Source organism: Amborella trichopoda, chromosome 1 (genome assembly GCF_054954075.1).
Source record: "Amborella trichopoda isolate Santa Cruz 75 chromosome 1, AtrichopodaSantaCruz75HAP2 v2.0, whole genome shotgun sequence".
Lineage (NCBI taxonomy): Eukaryota > Viridiplantae > Streptophyta > Magnoliopsida > Amborellales > Amborellaceae > Amborella > Amborella trichopoda.
In genome coordinates this window covers 9,398,352-9,414,729 of record NC_142336.1, presented here as the reverse complement: position 1 = coordinate 9,414,729, position 16,378 = coordinate 9,398,352, and the positions used below count along the sequence as shown (strand labels likewise).

The window sequence follows — 16,378 nt, the reverse complement described above, 5'->3', positions numbered from 1 at the left end:
ACTTGAAATAAGCACTACGTGAAAGATAAATGTTTTGCTAGTCAACAGCCACGCTTCTGATACGGTAAATCCTATACATTTCGATTCAATGAATTAACAATTTTTTTAAAAAAGTAAAGAGTCTTATAAGCTCTTAAACACTTAATTCCAGCAGGAATTTTATAGAATCCTTAGCACACAAAGCAGCTTAAAATCTTATATATTCTTCTTTCATCATTTTCAAATCCTTTGGGCAAGTTTGGTAGGATTAGTCTCATCTATAGTACTTTGTTTTATCAGCTCTAGTAATTGTTTTGCTGCATTTTTCAAACAAAAAGTTTTCAATATGTAGTGGACTAAATGTCTCTCTGCAGTGTTCAATGAAGGGTATATTATAAAAATATATTTAATCATGATTGATCCATCCAAACTTAATAAAATGTCTAGGTAAATTCTTAAAATTCTCAAATATAATATTCTTATATTTTTTTGTGCTAAATAATTGATAGTTGTAGCTACGGTTTGCCCCCCTCTCTCTCTCTAAATAATTTGCAGTTGTAATTATCTTTGAGAGAAAGCATCATGCACTGAAACAAATAAAAATAAAATAAAAAATTAAATTGTTCATAAGCATGTAGTCGTTTGTTAAAACTACACAGTGTTTCTCTAGAATAAATCTTGATCTGACCATTGTTCATGCATATTCTAACCAAGGAAGATAATTAAGATTAGGTGGAAAATTTTCTATTTTCTATTTGGTGGAAATAGGTGGGGGGCCTTAATTCCTACAGATTTACCTGAAAGAAGAATTTTTAAGAAGTTTTTTCATTCTTCTAAATATTAACCATTTTTTATGTGTATGCAGTGGAGACGTGGATGCTAGAGTTCCAGTGACAGGTACAAGAAAGGCAACAAAAAAGCTTAACCTGGATGTTCAAACTCGTTGGCTCCCATGGTACAACGAAGGCGAGGTAAAAGTGAACTACATTCTTTTTATGATTTTGTTGCATAAAAGAGATAAAAAGAGAGGATTAAGAATGGACACAAGGCCTAGGTGGTGTGGGTGGGGAGGTGCTACAACATCACCTCTTGAGTTCTACTCTCTCTTGAGTTCTATTCTACCTTATTTTTAATAAATAAATAAATAAATAAATATATATATATATATAGTAAGAGAGAAAGAGATCTTTCTTTGAAATGCCCCTGAAAAATAGTGGGGGTAATTTGGCCATTTTAAATTATATTTCTATGTGTGCAATATTGTCTGGTATATACATCCAAAATTTCATCTTAATCCGATTTATAGAAAAAATATTTAAAATTAAAATAGGAAGTGGATTCTATTAGCCCACAGGCTAACTGCTACAGTGTCAGCCAATGGCCCAGATTCAATCTGGGTTGATCTGACAGTTACAATCTCATTTGGTATTTGAATTTTTATTTATTTTTCTAAAAAATTAAATATCTTAATATTTTAGATATTCATTCTTCTCATCAAGGTACATGTAATAAAAATATAAAAAAAAAATTTCGAAAAAATATAAATTGACCAAAATACCCCAAAAATATTCGGGGGTATTTTTGTCAATTTATATTATGAATTATTTTTTTTATATTTTTATTAGATTCTTATATTTTTTAAGATTAGGCGCTCCAAATTTCAAGTGATTTGGATTTGTAACAAAAAAATAAAAATTCAAATACTAAATAATGTCATGATCATTAAATTGGCTTAGATTCAATATGGGCCATTGGCTGACACTATAGCTATCAGCCCGGGGGCTGACAGGATATTTTCATATATATATATATTAGCCCACTAGCTCATATGAACATATGAGCGCAACGGCCCATATTGAATCTGAGCCAATCTGACGATTACAGGTGTCCGGTAGTGATGGAATTTTATTTATTTTTCTACATATAGAAGTCGCTTAAAATTTTAGGTATATGTTCTTCTCATCAAGGTGCACCTAATAAAAAAAAAAAAAAAAATATTATTTGTGAAAAAAATAACCAAAATACCGTATTTTGATCAATTTATTTAATGTAAAATATTGTTTTGATATTGTTTGAAGATTCACCTATTTTTGATGAACACACACCTAAAATCTCAAGTGATTTGGATTTATAAAAAAAAAAAACTTAAATTCAAACACTACCGGATATTAGTGATCGTCAGATCGGCCCAAATTCAATCTGAAACGTTGGACTCATATGTTCTTATGTGCTAGTGGGCTAATCCCATCTTTTCCCATATATATATATTCCAGAAAGAATTTTAGAAAATCCAAATGGTAAAATAGAAATTCAATTTACCAACAATAGAAGATATAACAGTAAAGATGATTCTGAACTAAAATCATCCACTAAACCTATAATAGAATTACCAAGAAGTTCTACTTCTTCTATAAATCCAAAATTAGAAAGTTTATATAGGACAAGAGAAAACGTTGTTATCCCACAATATAGGTCAGTACAAAATTTTGAACAAAAAATAACTGACTCAAAAATAGATTTTCAAGTCTTAACTCTTCAAGAAGAAAAACGACTTAGTAAACAATTTATAGAACAAGATTACTTATCTGAAGAAAATAAGGAAATAAGAACTTGGTATAAAAAACATTTTCAACCTAGATTAGTAGAATTATTTCATATAAAGTACAATAAGGCACGAAAAAGAGAACGATATAATAAAGGATTTTTTGTATGGTTAAAAGAAATATGTAGAGAAAGAAAAATACATATTCTTAATTTTGAAATAAATACAATACATAACATCTTTGTACCCTTTATAATGAGATAGGGTTGGACATCTTAAGAATAGCTACATTTGTTATCTAATTTAAGATGTCCAACCCTATCTCATTATTCACAAGATGGCTTCGAGGTTGGTGGGATTTCCATTTACCTGAAAATCCAAAACAACAAATTTTAAATAATACTCGCCAATGGACTGTTAAAAATGAAAATAATCAAGATGTTCTCCAACCCTATCTCATTATAAATGGTACAAAGATGTTTTCTTTTCCAGACTATTGAGTAGAGAAGATAGCCAGCAGGACCATTGGAAAGAAAAATTTATTGCTGGATTACCATATCTATTTGCATAAAAGGTAAAAACTCGATTAAAAAATAAAAATAGAAGAATAATACCATATTCTATTTATACATTAGGAGAATTATCTGCCGAAATATGTGTAGAAGGATTAGCCCTATGTACAGACATGAAATTAAAGAAACAATTAGATAAACAGAAAATGACTGGTAAAAAAAAATTAGGAGACTTCTGTGAACAATTCGGATATCATATAGAGAAATCTAAAGATAAATTTCATAAAAAGAAAAGATATAAGTGAGAAGGAAAAGAAAAGAAATCTTATAAAAAACATAAAAAGAAAAATTTATAAAAAGATTCTCTCCAAAATACAAATATCATAAAGTGCAGAAAAGTTGGCCATTATAAAAGCCAATGTATAGTAAAAAAGAAAATAGATACAATAATCTTACAAGAATCCAAGACATAATAAGTTTAATGATTCATTATTAGGCATGGTAGAATCTAGTCTATGTAGTGGTCCAGTATACTTTAATTGCTTCCCAAATTATTCTATATCATTAAAAGATCCAAATATTCTTAAGGTATTAACCCTAAAACTAAAAACCTAAGGTTTCAATATGATCCCAAGATATCAAAATTTAGCCATAGTATATAGAATATATTACAAGGTTATGACCACATTATGCCCCAATGTGTTACTACATGATACAAGAGGAAAAACAGTATTTTTCCAAACCAATATTGAAAAATCTAATACTATTATACCAAAAACCATAGAATGGTCAGAAATTACCCTACCTGAATCATGGTCAATATATAATGAAAATCATCAATACCAAACCCCAATAATAAATAATATTCCAGAAAGAATTTTAGAAAATCCAAATGGTAAAATAGAAATTCAATTTACCAAGTGATGGAGGTGGTTTAAATAAAACATTTTTGGTTTCTTTTATAGGTATAGGTTTTAGCATATTTTCAATTCTGGATGTCTGTCTTCCTAAAGATTACATATATAAATTTGTATAGTTATTTTGTTCTATTACATGTGGAATTAATTCAGCTTTATGTACTATTTCTCCTATAGTCATTTTATATGGTGTAGCTTTTGTTTCTAATTTTAATTCTGGTTTTGATCCTTTTATAACAACACTTTTCTCAGGAGGGTGAATACCTGTCATTGTATTTTCATCGGTTGTTTCGTATGAAGTATATTGACTTTGTATTGTATTTATTTCAAAATTAGGAATATGTATTTTTCTTTCTCTACATATTTTTTTTAACCATACAAAAAATCCTTTATTATATCGTTCTCTTTTTCGTGCCTTATTGTACTTTATATGAAATAACTCTACTAATCTAGGTTGAAAATATTTTTTATACCAAGTTCTTATTTCCTTATTTTCTTCAGATAAGTAATCTTGTTCTATAAATTGTTTACTAAGTCGTTTTTCTTCTTGAAGAGTTAAGACTTGAAAATCCATTTCTGAGTCAGTTATTTATGGATCAAATTTTTGTACTGACCTATATTGTGGGATAACAACGTTTTCTCTTGTCCTATATAAACTTTCTAATTTTGGATTTATAGAAGAAGTAGATCTTCTTAGTAATTCTATTATAGGTTTAGTGCATAATTTTAGTTCAGAATCATCTTTACCGTTATATCTTCTATTGTTGGTAAATTGAATTTCTATTTTACCATTTGGATTTTCTAAAATTCTTTCTGGAATATTATTTATTATTGGGGCTTAATATTGATGATTTTCATTATATATTGACCATGATTCAGGTAGGGTAATTTCTGACGATTCTATGGTTTTTGGTATAATAGTATTAGATTTTTCAATATTGGTTTGGAAAAATACTGTTTTTCCTCTTGTATCATGTTGTAACACATTGGGGCATAATGTGGTCATAACCTTGTAATATATTCTATATACTATGGCTAAATTCTGAGATCCTGGGATCATATCGAAACCTTGGGTTTTTAGGTTTAGGATTAATACCTTAAGAATATTTGGATCTTTTAATGATATATATATATATATATATATATATAGATGGGAAAAGATGGAATTAGCCCACTAGCTCATATGAACATATAAGTTCATATGAGCCCAATGGCCCAAATTGGATTTGGGCCGATCTGATGGTCACAGATGTCTGTCAATATTTTAATTTTAATTTTTTTTTACAAATCCAAATCACTTGAAATTTTAGAGGTGTGTTCATCAAAAATATTTGAATCTTTGCAAACTATCAAAAAAATATTTTATATGAAATAACTTACCAAAATCCCCGTAAAATGTTTCAGGGGTATTTTGATCATCTTACTTTTTAAGAATAATTTTTTTTATATTTTAATTAGGTGCGCCATGGTGAGAAAAACACACGCCTAAAATTTCAAGTGATTTGGATTTATAAGAAAAAAATAAAAATCCAAATACTTATGAACATTTGTGACCTTTAGATCGACCCAACTTGATCTGGGCCGTTGAGCTCAAATGTTCATATGAGCTAGTGGGCTAATCCTAGCTTTTTCTATATATATATATATATATATATATATATATACATATATAGGCAATGATTTCATGCAACAGTTGTATAGTAATATGATGCAACAACCTTTAAAAACCATGTTATGGCTATTTGTTTGATCCAAATTTTTAAATATACACTCTTTTCATTCTAATGAGTAGTTATAAAAAAGAAAAATTTGAAAACACAACTAAAAAAATAGTGTTTTTGGCCCAATTAACATAGGCCGTTCATTTTGGTGAGATGCTTAGATCTAGGCCTTAGAATGACTTTTCATCTTCAATTTTTTTTTGGATGGCTTTATTATCATTAGATGAACAAAACGTGGTTTTCTAGAAGTCTCGTTGCATGATACTATGATACAACCGTTGCATGAAATCACTGGCCTATATATATATATATATATATATATATATATATATATATATATATATATATATATATATATATATATATATATATATATATATATATATATATTTTTGTATGACCCAAAATTTTGCACACACACTCTCTTCATCTCAATAATCAATCCCAAAAAAAAAAAAGTTCAATTTGAATCTTAGATATGGTCAAAATACTTGCCTTCCAAAAACAAATCTAGACCATTTATTTGGTGAATTTCAAGGTCTTAGCCTTTACAAACTCAAAATCATTTTTCTCTTTTTTAACATTGTTCATTTAATGATAATAAAGCCAAAAAAAATTGAAAAAGAAAAAATCATTCTAAGGCCTAGGTTGATTGGGCCAAAAAACTATTTCTGAGGTTGTGTTTTCAAATTTTTCTTTTTTGTAACTTTTCATTAAAATGAAAAAAATGCATATTTCGAATTTTGGATCAAACAAATGGCCATAACATGGTTTTTAAAGGTTGTTACATCATATTACTATACAACCGTTGCATGAAATCATTGCCCATATATATATAGGAAGATACTACAAAACACCTATAGGTAAAAATGAACAGTGATTTCGTCTACCTTCATCACCTTCCAAATTTCATCTCACGGTCACGATTGTTCGGTAGTGTTTCATTTTTTATTTTTTTTATACGAATCAAGTTGATATGAAATTTGGAGTGTATATATATATATATATATATATATATATATATATATATATATATATATATATATATATATAAGTCTTCCAAATACCTATAGGCGAAAATGAGTAGTGATTTCATCTACCCTCATCACCGTACAAAGTTCATCGTACGGTCACGATTGTTTGATAGTGTTTTATTTTTCATTGTTTTTTTACATGTCGGAATGCTTTAAAATTTGGAGCGTGTGTTCATAAAAAATAGGCGAATCTACAAAAAATATCAAAAAAAATATTTTACATGAATCAAATTGATCAAATTACCCCTAAAAAGTTTTGCCGTATTTTGATCAATTTTGTTTTCTCGAATTATATTTTTATTAGGTGCAATCACTAAGATGTACACACACTCTAAATTTCAGATCATTTTGATTTGTAAAAATAAAAAATGAAATACTACCAGACAATTGTAATCGTGCGATGAACTTTGAACGGTGATGAGGGTAGACGAAATCACTGTTCATTTTCGCCTAGAGACATTGGGGAAGACTTTTCTATATATATATATATATATATATATATATATATATATATATATATATATATAAAATGAGAGAGAGAAAGAGGTATTTATTCCAATCTATGCTATTGCATATATGCAGGTTGGAGGGTATAGTGTGATATACAAAGGTGGCTTAACGTTTGCAACGGTTAGAGGGGCAGGCCATGAGGTCCCTAGTTACCAACCCGCGAGATCCCTCACCCTTATTAACGCTTTCCTCGAAGGAAAACCCCTACCTTCATCTTAGACACTTCACAATGTAACAGAGGCTTCAAAGTTACTTTACTTTCAAAAGTAAGCGAACAATGTTTTCATTTCTCTAATGGTTCAATGTTGAGTGATTTATTTTGGGTGCTCCAAATTAGGTTAAACATTTAATTTTGGAGACAATGTTTTTTGAGATCATATATAATGGACCATTTAGTACTAGTAAACAATGATACTCCATTTAGTACTAGTAAACAATGGTACAAGTGCAAAAACTGATTGAGTTTGTCATTTCACTGCACAAGATCTGAGGAAAATGTTTTTAGTTTTGAAATGGGGCTGTGATGTCCTATTGGCCGTCTGATTTTACATCTAAAATCATACAATATGGATTTGACTTTAAGCTTAGTCAATGATACATTTTGATATCTCTTCTAGAAATATAGTTTATTGTTTGCTTTTATCGTGAGAAATGTTCTCATCGACAACTTCATCTTTTTTTTTCATTCTTCTAAGGCCTATCCTCCCTCTCAAATATTGCTTTTACATCGGCAAAACTCACATAGAGATTGGGTGGTGCACACGAATAGGCAAATAAGATGTGCAAAAAACAATACATGACTATGTCGAGGAAAAGTTCTTTTTTAAAAAAAGAGTATGTCAAGGAAAAGTTCAAAGGATGAACGATATAGGAACAGGAAAATAAAGATGAGCAGGAAAAAAACAATTACATGACTACGTTAAAACGTTAGATAATTTTTTGACATAAACTCATCTTCTACGACCAAAAATGTTCTCTTTCATAAGGGATACGTTATAGAAAGATAAGAGAACCCCAGATCTTTGGAATTAGAAGATGTGTAGAGATCTGTTCATTACTTTAAATAATTTTTTATATTTGTTCACTTAAATAAGAGATAAGGGATAGGTAGATGCAAGTCGCATACAAATTTATACTTTCCTGTATTTTAAATCTCTAAAAATAAGTCCATCCTTTTCTAAAATTTGCGCATGCAATTACTCTCCACAATCTTTTTCTTATTTTTTTTTTCAAACCTCCGAAAATCTTAACCGACTGGAATTTGTCTCCTATTTGTCTTTTTCAAACCTCCTAATATTTGAACCTACTAGAACTTGCCTCAAATTTATGGGGGAGAGTCCACCCATTCGTAAAATTTGGGCATGCAAATCCTCATCAATTTTTTTTTTATCCCATCTTTTGTAGCATGTCTTACCATTCCTAAAATTTGGGCGTGCGGCAAAAAATTTTCAATTACTGTAGCAAGTGCTCCTTTTCTAAGGGCGTGTTTGATAACATGAAGCAAGTTCATGTACTATAAATTGGAAGTTTCTCTTTGTTAGGAAGATAGAAGTTATTATAAAAAGTAAAGTACGTTGGATTGAGACAGAGAGAGAGAGTTTTATTGATGGGTGAGAGCAGCGTCCCAGAGAAAGATATATTTGTACGACAATTGAAGCAGATGTTGCATGATAAACTTCGTTGCACTTCAAAATTGAAGCAATCTGTAGACAATGTCAACCACAATCTCAATTCAATATTCTGTACCAAATCACTAGCTTCCTAATCAATTGTATTAAAATAGAAATGAATATATATATATATATATATATATATATTCTTGACTATTGTGGGTATACAATTTGTTGAGTCTTTTTATAATTATGAAGTGGAATAGGTGTTCAACTCTCATAAGTAGGTAGCCGATGACTTTCTTCTTAAACTGAATACACACTCTCTCTCGCTCTTTTGCTATTCTCATACACACATACACATGTACACTCATATCTATTGGCAGTCATGGTAATTATGGATTTGGTTTCTTATATTCTATTGGACTGTGTCTATAATAATTTCAACACAAAATACAAACACACATGCACAATTAATGCATCCATATACAAGCAGTAAGAAACCAGCCCATTCAACAATAACTTGTAATAGCTTGAACACTACTTAGACATACATTCACTACTGATGCATCCACATACCAACCTCAAAAATTTATCTCATTCAACAATAAAACAACATTATTGTTTGTCCCACATTGTTTCCAACATTAAAAAAAAAAAGATTTAGGCAACAATTAGAACTTTAATGAAAGCAATGACTAGATGCTTAGGAAGATAGTCTTGAGATGCTGAGATGCCTTGAAGAAGACATCAACACCAATTTCTTCCCCCTTCCACATGGCTTCAATCCGAAGCACCTGTGCCAAATATCTTGAAGTATACAGGTAAATACTTGCCTCTGTACTTTGTCACATAAGTAAACTCCTGTAAGGAGAACACACGTGTGTATTGAATTTGTGTTAACATTGCACCTAAACTTGTAAAACCACAAAGAAATAGACAACAAATGCGTTTCAACTCACCGTTGTACACTGATTCTATATGGCTAGTTCGGCAGTCACCATTCGATTAGCCTTATCCCAGCCAAAAACCTGGTGGTCTCAAAATGCTTCTTACTTCCTTGTACATTGCTACAAACTGCTTGACCTTACTCTTCAGCTATTCCATGTCATAAAAGTTCCCATAATTGCTTACCATATACTCTGTCATCCGGTTCCATGTGCCTTTCTTGAAGCCCCCCCACATTTCTTGAAGCCCCGACTTTCTTGACCTCTTTCAGCAAGAGATCAATGAATTGGGCCTCCTGTACAGGGCTCCACTGGCTCATATTGTTATGGTAATCTTTCACATTTATAATAAAGCCTTGTTAGATTGATTTCTTTAAACTAGATGGCACTAAATATTAAGCATAAATAAATAAAAAGTACAAGGCATTATAGCTTAACATAAATAGAGAAAATACAAAGAAAGTTAGAACAAAGTACCACAATGAATTTTAATAATCATTGGAAGCTCAAAGTACAATCTAGTAACCAAGTTCTACAACAACGAGAATGCATATCTATATCATCTAGATACTTTAAAGAGAAACAATGACAGCAAAATTCATATAGAGCTTAAGGAAACTCAATGCGTTGAATAAACCAAAACTTTACAAAGAAAAACCATCATAGAATTCGACATAAAAAATTAGAATAAGAATGCATTGACCACAATTCAACACACTGAATTGTTTAGCATTTAGCACACAAAAGGTTCCCAAGGATGCAAAAAAAGACAATGCTGGAACCATAAGTAAAACTTAACAAAAGAGAGCATAATAACAAAAATCTAATCAAATCCTATAAAACAAAGCAAGATAATTAGTAAGGGACTATTCTTCAAGCATAGGTTTCTCTAAATTCAAACATAGATAACACAGATTCATTATACAAAATGCATGAAACTGCATATTCCTTCACAAATGCCTTAGTCACTACCTTAATTCCTCCATCCCTGCAATGGGCTATAATAAAGAAAACTATTGATTCAACTCCTGGCTCTATCGAGAAGTGCAGGCCCAGAAGCACTAAAATCATAATACTTAGAATTCTAACTTCAATAAGGTCAGAATACAACTCATCAAAAAATGCATTATATGTGTAGTCAAGAACACCTAATAATAATCATATAAACCGATGCCATCCCAACACTACAACATTTATAATAAAAATTCTAATCATGTTTTAGCATTTCTCTATTGAACTAAAGGCCCATAATTTTCAGGTGACAATAAGTACGAATTCAAAAGTTTTCGAAGATTAACAACTGCTGAAATATACAAAGAGATTTGAGGAATGGGCAGTCAGAGATGATGAAATAACAACAAAAACAAATAAACCCAAGGATTTTGCAGTCAGAAATGAAGAAAATAGACAGAGAAATATTCATTCAATAATAATGTGTGTGTGTGAGAGAGAGAGAGAGAGGGATCAATGTACATGTAAATGGAGCTCGTCCACAATATTGAGGGAGTTAGCGATCTTCCCGCATGCTGAATATCGGGGCTTCTATAGAGAGAGAGGGGCGAAGGTAGAAGAGCGGCCTACTGAATATTGGGGCTTTTGTAGAGAGAGAGAGGGGCTGAATATTGGGGTTTCTGTAGAGAGAAAAAGGGGCTAGTGAATATTGGGGTCGTTGTTCCTGTAGAGAGAAAGGGGCGAAGGAAGAAGAGGCCTTTTTTAGAGAGAGAGGGGCCAAGGATTGGGTTTCTATAGAGAGAGAAAGAGAGATGGGCCAAGGGAGAAGAGGGCTTGTAGAAAGAGGGAGAGGGGTGAAGGGCGAAGAGAGAGAGAGAGAGAGAGAGAGTTTTGTCACAGAGGAAGCGGCTAGGGTTTTTGTCTCTCACAGAAACAAAGCTTCCGTAGGGAAGAAAAGAGAGACAGAGAGCTTTGTCAGAGAGGAAGTAGTTAGGGTTTCTGTCTCACAAAGAGGAGGCGGCTAGGGTTTCTATTAGGATATAGATATTTCGGGTTCATATTGATATACATTATTATGGATGTATGTGTATATATCTCTTGATAAGATTAGATATCTAGAAGATAAGAAGAGCTCAAGTCAAAGTTACTTGATCATCAAGTTAGTTGGTGATAAGGCCTCCTACTATTTACCTATATCTCCAATAATCATATCATATTTATTTCCTATAATTGTATGATTATCCTCTATATATATATATATATATATATATATATATATATATATATATATATATATATATATATATATATATATATATATATATATATATATATATATATATATAAGTACTTATTCAAGGTAAACAATCATTTAAAATGGTGAAGATGTAGCTAGTTGGGCTTTGGATTCATGGACGTAAGGCTTTGGTCTGAACCACGTAAATGTTGTGTTCTCTCTTCTTCACTCTCCATTCTCCATTCAATATATGTGCATGTATGCTCCCACGAATCTTAACACGGTATCAGAGCAAGGCTCACAATTTAGTATTTCATCGATGCAGATTTAGTATTTCGTCGTCGATGCATATTTAGTATTTCATCTCTCAAACATCCAGCCATTATTTTTTTTTTAACAAAAAAAAAAACGAAAGGGCAGCAGCAGAGCTGCTATGCATAAAGGAGTTGTGGATCTAAGGTTTGTGGAATTCTCGAGGTTAGGGTTTTTGTGTGGTGAAAGAAAAGCTCGAATCCGAATCCTGAAAGGACTGGTTGGTACCTCCGATTGATTGTTTTGGTATCTGGCCAGGAAGAGTCAAAGGCTGCAATATCTCCCGTTATGGATGGTGTCTTAAGGGTGTTTAAGCATGTGGCTGGAGTGAATGAAGGTGAAGGTGATGCAGCTTCTAAAGTTGGCGTATGCTCAGTGCGACTGTTGGTTGCCTCATCACAAGCTATCAATTGGATCGGAAAGGGGGGAAGTCTCATCAAATTTGTGCAGGAAAGCTGTGGTGCATCAGTGCACGTCCTATCAAAAGATGAGGTTCCCTTTTATGTGACTTCTGAAGAAAGAATGTAGAAATCCATGGATAGTTTCCAAAGGTTCTCAAAGCTCTTGAAGCAGGTGTGGGACACCTCCCCAAGTTTCTGGTTGATCACACTGTCATTCAACTTTTTGAAAAGAGCGTCACATATGGAGAACTGGTTATGAGAAGAATGAATTGCAGGCAGTAGTTTCTGATGATGTTCCTAAAGCTCTTGCAAAGTGGCATGATATGGGAATCAAGGTGTATATATACTGCAGCGGTAGTAGGGAGGCTAAAAGGGTTATATTGGAGAATACAAAATTTGGAGACTTGAAAAAGTATCTTTATGGATTCTTTGACACAATGGTTGGAAACAAGAGAGAGAGACAGTAGCAGTGCCCCAGAGATCGTTGTATAGAGAGAGTTCCAGGTGCATCCTATTCGATGATCAAATCTTTCAATCCTAGTCGATAATGAAGTTTTTCATTACTTGATCATTTTTAATGATTGAGTTTTTGTTACTCAATCCTATTGGATTACTCCATCCTGTGTGATGATCGAGTTTCCTAGATCCTGTGTGATGATCAAGTTTACTCGATCCTATCTATTCTGGATGCTCATGTTTAATGATTGAGTGTTTTGTTAATCGTGTTGGATAATGGAGTTTTTCGTTGATCCATCATGTGAAATGATTGAATTTCTTTCCGTTATTCTATCATGTCTATTGATCAAGTTTTTCGTTACTCAATCCCGGATGTTCCCGAGGCTTGTTGATCTGCCACAACAATCTATGCTTGTTGTTCAAGCAAATTGATCAATTTGAAGATCACTACTCATTTCTTAGTATTGTTCAAACTCCAACTACTTTGTCTCAAAGCATATTGAGTTTGAGGGAGAGTGTTAGGATATAGATATCTCGGGTTCATATTGATATACATCATTATGGATGTATGGGTATATATATCTTGATAAGATTAGGTATCTAGAAGATAAAAAGAGACCAAGTCAAAGTTATTTGGTCATCAAATTAGTTTGGTGATAAGGCTTCCTACTAATTACCTATATCTCTAAGAATCATATCATATTTATCTCCTATAATTGTGTGATTGTCTTCTATATATAGAGGTACTTATTGATGGAAACGATCATTCAAAATAGTGAAGTTGTGGCCAATTGGGCTTTGGATCCATGTACATAAGGCTTCGGCCTGAACCACGTAAATGTTGCGTTCTTTCTTCTTCTCTCTCCATTCTCCATCCGATGTCTGTGTATGTATGCTCCCACTAATCTTAACAATTTCTGTACAGAGAAGAGAGAGAGATAGAGAGAGAAAAATAGAAAAGAGATAGTTTTATCAAAGAGGAACCGAGAGCTTTATCTGTAGAGAGAGACAAAGAAGAGAGAGCTTTATTAGAGAGAAACAGAGAGCTTTATCAGAGGAAGCAAGGGTCTGGCGGGTTTTTCACATGAGGAACTTCCCCATCGAACTTCTCATTTTAAGTTCCAAATCAACGGAACTTTGTTTAAGCCTAAAGTGGGGGAAGATCAATAGTAACAGATAACTTACCATTTTAAACTACTAATATTTATCAAACACGGAACTGCTACAGTAACAGGTAACTTCCAAGTTCTTGGAAACAACTTCCTGTTATCAAACACGCCCTAAAAGTTATACGTGCAAGTCCATCCCCAAAAGTTTTCAAATCTCCCAAGACAAATGTATTTCTAATTTTCTCAATCTCACCCTTTTTAAAAATTTGGAAGTGCACGTCCTCCCAAAATTATTTCCTATTTTTCATTTCAAACCTTGAAGTAAAATTTGGAAGTGCATGGCTTCCCAAAATTATTTCTTATTTTTTAGTACAAACCTCCTTAAACTGATATCTAACAGATTTTACCAATTTTTTATTTATTTTAAGATCAATCTATCATCTCGGTAAGGGTAGTCTCGTTCACACAAAATCCCTACATATGAACACTCACTCTCTCTCTCTCTCTCTCTCTCTCTCTCTCTCTAAGCTCGTGGGTGGGAAATACCCCTCCTATTTATTGTCACTATACAAAGTTTGTAGATAAATAATGCCAATATTGCAATTATATAATAATATAATTCATTAATAATAACTAATATGATTAGATTAAATTATTTTTATGAGGAAAAAAATTATATAAGGTTGCAACCATAAAATGTAGAATTAGAGATTTACCTCAAAAATCCATTGGAAAAGGTTGCTTTAATGTTGAAAGCCCTCTAATTGATCATCTTGACATCGAGATGTATGAATATGAAAAAAAAATAGATTTTAAGTCCTAAAAATAGTGCATATTGCAAGACATTATTTAGACTGTCCATTATCAAGATTTTCATATGTTTATAGATGTACTTGATTTTAACCATTTTTAAAGTTTAAATTTTTATAATTAGATATGAAAATAGACTTTCGAATAATCCTAACAATTTTTAACACCGAAATTACATGTTATGATAAAATTTGGAGAGGCGCCTTAATTGGATTGTTTAAGGTTGCAACGTTATAGAAACTATACCCTTTATATTATGTTAGTCTTATACATTTTTTAATTAATATAGTATATTAATTATTACAATAGAAATAAAAAATATTAAGAATATTAACTATTATTTTTACTGAGCCATGAGTATTGTGCTACTTATATAAATAATCATATATATATATATATATATATATATATATATATATATATATATATATATATATATATATAAGGTTACAATTATTTGTTTCATATATATTTTCTTATTTTCCAAAGGATTGTTTAGTATTACAAGCCATTGTAGGCTTTTTCTTTATTATAATTATGATGGGATTTTGAGATTATAAGAGATTAAGTGAAATATTTATAATTTACATTACAATACTATGCTCACAATTATATAAATTTGTATATAATTATCTATTTTTTACAATATAACTCATCAATAATAATTAATTAATGTGAATTAATATATTTTTATATTGAGTGTTAGTATTCCTTTTTAATGTGTTGTAGTAGTAACTAATTTAAGAACTTAACATACTTATAATTGAATTAATTATAATCACAATAATATCTCCAAACGTTATACGTCGTCATTTAAGGTAACAGTCCTCTTGTTCAACTATAGGATTCATTAGAAGTCTATTGCCTATTTTTAATGTAGTATCCAAATTTAAGTTAGTAAAACTTATAAATCACGCATGTACCTCTCAGCATTAGTGAGACATCATTATTATTTATTTTATGTAAAATTTAGTTTAATCTTTTTAGTACATACTATATTTTTGTAACTTAGATTTTGTAAATTAATTTTGCTGAGGAAATATCATTAACATAAATATTAAATTATGCATGATGGTTAAAAAAACACTTGCAATACTAGTAATAAAGTAAAGAATTGGAAATATTCCGCATTAAAAACATATGAGCCTGTATATTATGCTTGCTTGGAAGCATATTGTACATTTACTCCCTCGGAAAACATTTACTTGGGAGACTTTTCTTGATTCGAGATTTTGGGATCTATCTAATTATAACTAGATAATTATTTTCTAAGAAACAAATTTGGATTTTTAGTTCTTGAACATCTAGATCATTCTTGCCAAAAAGTGGG

General features: G+C 31.1%; 1 protein-coding gene across 3 annotated transcripts in view; it reads left to right on the top strand.

Annotated features, from left to right (window-relative positions):
- LOC18442803 (serine carboxypeptidase II-3) overlaps positions 1-7,685 on the top strand; it is a 33,792-nt gene extending 26,107 nt beyond the window's left edge. For 2 of the 3 annotated variants that reach the window (XM_088852419.1, XM_088852423.1), the window contains 2 exons: positions 845-950; positions 7,288-7,685. In XM_088852419.1, coding sequence (XP_088708545.1) covers positions 845-950; positions 7,288-7,434 — 253 coding nt within the window. In that variant the 3' untranslated portion in view covers positions 7,435-7,685. The remainder of the gene's footprint in view (positions 1-844; positions 951-7,287) is intronic. The other variant, XR_016044867.1, reaches the window with a different exon arrangement.
- The last annotated feature ends 8,693 nt before the right edge of the window (positions 7,686-16,378 follow it).